Raw genomic sequence first — 5,000 nt, forward strand, 5'->3', positions numbered from 1 at the left:
TTTTTTTTTTTTTTTTTTTTTTTTTTTTTTTTTTTCCTATATTTGTGTGCATATTTTATTTATTATAAGGACTTAAAACCAAGCTTCTTGGTTTTAAATATTTAAGATGAAAGTATAAAAAAAAAAAAAAAAAAAAAAAAAAACAGGAAAAATAAAAAGTATAAAAAAAATAGAAAAAAATATTTATATTAAAATGAAAAATATAAATATTTAAAAAATGAAAAAGAAAATAATATTTTTTTTTAATAATTTTATAAGAGGTATTAATATATATATATATATATATATATATAAATTCAAATATGAAGTAGGTAATTTTTTTTTTTTTTTTCAAAAGCCTTGCTCCATATATAATTAGATATGTACAAATTATAATAATATATTATATAATATTTTTATAATATGTACATATATATATATATATATATAATTATATTAATCATATATATATTATTATATAAATAATACAATATAAAATACAAAATAATACTGTTTTATATCATTTTGCCCAAAGAATATATATTTATTAAATATTTATATCAATATAATTAATATTACATATATAATATTATTATATTATTATATATATATTTTTACATATATTTAAAAAAAGAAAAAAAAATTGCTCTCAAAATAATAAATTCCATATATATAATTATTAATAAAAAAATATATAGGAACAAATATAATTATAAAATAAGTTTTGAAATTTGTGAAGAACTTATTTTTTTATATTTTTTTGTTATGAAATATAAAGAAGAAAAAAAAAAAAAAAAAAAGAAGTAAATTAAAAAATAAAGAAGAAATATATATATAATATATATTTATATATGTATTTTTTTTTTTTTTTTTTTTTGAAGAAAATGATAATTTACAAAAATAGAACAATTAAGAAATTTTAGAATAATATAATGTATATTAACATATGATGATAGAAGAAAGTATATAATATATATATATATATATATATATTTAGTAGATATTTTATATTTATGTGTAATATTATAAACCCATTTATAAGACAATATATATATATATATATATATATATATATATATATATATATTACTATTTCATAAATGTGTTCAGAAAAAAGGATATTTATGTAAATAATAAAAACTAAAGAATCATATAATATTAATTATAAAATATTTCAAATCAATAATGAATAATTCCTATGATAAGTCAAATGTAGAAGGTTCAACAGTAAATGAAGATACTGAACATAAAGAAAATTTATCATATAAAATAAATGAGGAATTATATTATTCAGGTGTTAAACATATCCATAGCTCTAATATTGATGAGATTCAAAATGATGATGGCAATGTTGTGTTTCCATGTGATACTAATCATGCACAAATAAATTGTGAAAAAATAAATGATAATGGGAATGTAGACTATACGAATGAATATAATATGAGTAATGTAGAGATGAATGGAGGTAATTATATGAATAAAGAAAATATAAATATGGAAAAGAAAGTTTGTGGTGAGTATGAAAATGTGAATATTTTTCATAATGATAATCCTATGAACAATTCTGTTAATATTATAGAAAATGAAAATATATTATTAAGAAATGAATATAAGGAATGGAAAAAACCTCCTAACAATAGGATGAATAATAATATAGGTAATAATGGTGGTAGTACTACAAGTAGTCATAATAATAAAAAGAAGAAAAAAAATGTTACGTTTAGTGATGATAATATGTATAATATAAGTTATAGAGATGTAAATAACAATTTGATTAATTATTATATGGATATGAATAATACTAATAATTTATTAAATGAAAATAAATGTATGACAAATGTGAATAATGTGAATAATGTGAATAATGTGAATAATGTGAATAATGTGAATAATATGAACAATGTGAATAATGTGAATAATGTAAATAATGTGAATAATGTGAATAATGTGAATAATGTGAATAATATACCTAATGGATATTATAACAATGAATTTAAAACAGGGAATTATCAAATTGTCATGAACCATATGAATGATCATATGAACTATGTGAATAACACAGATATAAATGGTAAGGGAAGGTATAATATAATAAGCTTAAAACAAAACAACTCAAACAATAATGTAAAGAAGCTAAATAATAATTATATTGAATATGATATAAACAATAATTCTGGCATCTATGAAGGTTGTGAGAATAATAACATATATAATAATAAAAATAATTATTTGAATTCATATATAGGAAATATAAACGAAGATGATAACAATGGGAATAATATAAATAACAATTTTGTTGTTAAATATTTAAAAGATTTAGACAAAATTTATCAACTTAAAAAACATAATAAGAAATTAGATAACCACAAAAATGTAAACAATTATTATAATATGTTAGATTTATTATATAATTCTTGTAAGAAAAAAAAAAATTTAAATGATAAAAGAATAAGGGCTCTATTATATATATTCAAATATATTAAAAATTTAGAAAAAAAAAAAGAGCACAATAATGAAGACATATTTGATATAAAGACACTAAAAAGATTAAACAAGCAGGTGGATTTATATATTGACTTGTTAGAAAAAAGGAAGTATAAAGAAGATATGCATATAGAATTAAAACAAGAAAAAATGAACACAAACAGGAACATGAACAATAATAATGATAATAATGATGATGATTATAATGATAATAATAATAATAATAATAATAATAAAATGAATTATCGCAAATTTAAACATTTCACTGACTCATATGCACACAATAAATTTATAAATAATATTATGAAGAAAAAATGTGATTTATTTTTTAAATCTAATCGTAATAATATTAATGTTCAATCTCCAGAACAAAATTTCTATTTCAATCATTCACTGAAAAAAGTTAATTATATAAATAATTTGTTGGTGTATATACACTTTATAGTATTTAAATATATCACGCTTTATTCCATAAATGAATGGAACGTCTTATTGTTCAAGGATATTGATGCTTATAATGTTTGTGGGATTAATAAGGATCAAAGTTTAAATAAGACATCGGCGAGCATAGTATCACCTGACAATATGGGAGATGTGAATAATGTAATTGAGGATGATAATAAAGGTGACCATCCTAATAATAATAATAATAATAATAACAACAACAACAACAACAACAACAGCAACAACAATAACAATCATGTTAATAAGGATGATACTAATGGGGAGGGTGCTATAAGTGCACAAATAAATGATCAGAATGGTTTAGCACAAAATAAGAGCACATGTGAAATTCCCTTGATGGGCAATTTCCATTTAGATGATTATAAAATAGAAAAGTTGAACCCTCTTAATATGAATGAAAATAATACAATAGATATAAATTATTATGAATATGTAATTGAACCGTTTGATTTTTTATTTTATGACCAGGTTTATAACGAGATATATAATTATTTAGAAATGTTAAAAAATCAAAGTTTATTTCAAAACGATGAAAACAATAATAATAATAATAATAATAATAATAACAACTTTAGTGGTTATAATAATTGTGGTGATGGTAATTCTCAATATATAAGACAGTTACCTTTTCAGTATTACGAATTTATGGAAATTTTAACAAAAGAAGTTATAAATGTACGTGATTTAATTTATCGTAATAAATATGTAAGATATCTTTTTTATTACATTTATAGAAACAATAAAAATAATTTACTAGAAGGTATAAACAAAATATTTTTTTTAGAAAAGAATAAAGTGTTATTATATAAAATACAAACAAAATTAAGATACAACATTTTTGTGACGCGCTTTTTAGAAAACAATGGTTTGTCTACAACAAATGAAGAGGAAAAAGAAAAGCAAAAAAAAATCAGCTTTGTAGAAGCAAAGAATAAATTATTTGACAGTATGTTTAATGAATATAATATATATTATAATGAGTATATGAAAAATGTTGAAAAATATAATTTGGTTAAAAAGAATGTTTTTAATATTGAGGAAAAAAAATTTACCTATATAAAAAAAAAAATTAATATATATTCGGATTATTTTGAACATATGAAAAAAAAGTTGGCTGTAGAAAATTATATTCCACATGAACGTTTTGAGGAAAAGATTGATGAGCACCAAATTGGAATGAATAATGATAATAATGATGATAATGATGATAATGATAATGATGATAATAATAATAATGATAATAATAATGATAATAATAATAATAATAATAATGATAATAATGATGATAATGATGATAATAATAATAATGATAATAATGATGATAATAATAATAATGATAATAATGATGATAATAATAATAATGATGTGTTTAAAAATATTAATTTGGTAGAATATGAGAAAGAAAAAATTGAATTTGATGTACCCTTCAATTATGTCGAATTTTTATACGATAGGAATTATGCGTTAATTATAAATAGTGAAAAAAACAATTCTAGAAAATTAAAAGCTGCATATATAGTAAATAAGAATTTAAAAAATAAAGAAAATATTTTAATAATAACATCTATATTAAATATAATGAAATGGAAAAGTTTGTTTTTTACATTTAGTAATATAACAATATATAAAAATGAAGAAAATATAATTGAGAATAAGGTAGAACATAGAAATAATAATTTAATTATATGTATAGATTTTTTGCCTAAAACTTTGAATGTTACATGTGATATTATTATATTAGATATGTGTCATTTTAATATAATAAATCAAATTAGTATATTGAATGAATTGTGTTTTTTAAATTATAAAAAAAAAATATTAATATTTAATAATATATGTGATAATTGGAATTTTATATCGTCCTTATTTTTGTTAAATAATCCATTTTTTAATAAATGTTTTTTTGATAATATCCAGATGAATTATAGTGAAGATGATAAGAAAAGTATAAATAATATGATGTTAGATTTTATTTTTCATTTTTGTATTTTGAATAAACAAAAGAATGTATTTTTAATAAAAGATCAAATAAAAGAACAAAATATAAATCTTAATATAAAAGATGATGAACA

At 18.4% G+C, this 5,000-nt stretch overlaps 1 protein-coding gene across 2 annotated transcripts in view; it reads left to right on the plus strand.

Annotated features, from left to right (window-relative positions):
- Positions 1–1,164: 1,164 nt before the first annotated feature.
- The window catches only part of PRSY57_1126500 (hypothetical protein), a gene marked incomplete at both ends in the record, with an annotated part of 5,990 nt that continues 2,154 nt past the window's right edge, over positions 1,165–5,000 (plus strand). For both annotated transcript variants that reach the window (XM_012908229.2, XM_020114964.1), the window contains one exon: positions 1,165–5,000. This exon is cut by the window's right edge and continues 824 nt beyond it. In XM_012908229.2, coding sequence (XP_012763683.2) covers positions 1,165–5,000 — 3,836 coding nt within the window.

This window comes from Plasmodium reichenowi, chromosome 11 (genome assembly GCF_001601855.1).
Source record: "Plasmodium reichenowi strain SY57 chromosome 11, whole genome shotgun sequence".
Lineage (NCBI taxonomy): Eukaryota > Apicomplexa > Aconoidasida > Haemosporida > Plasmodiidae > Plasmodium > Plasmodium reichenowi.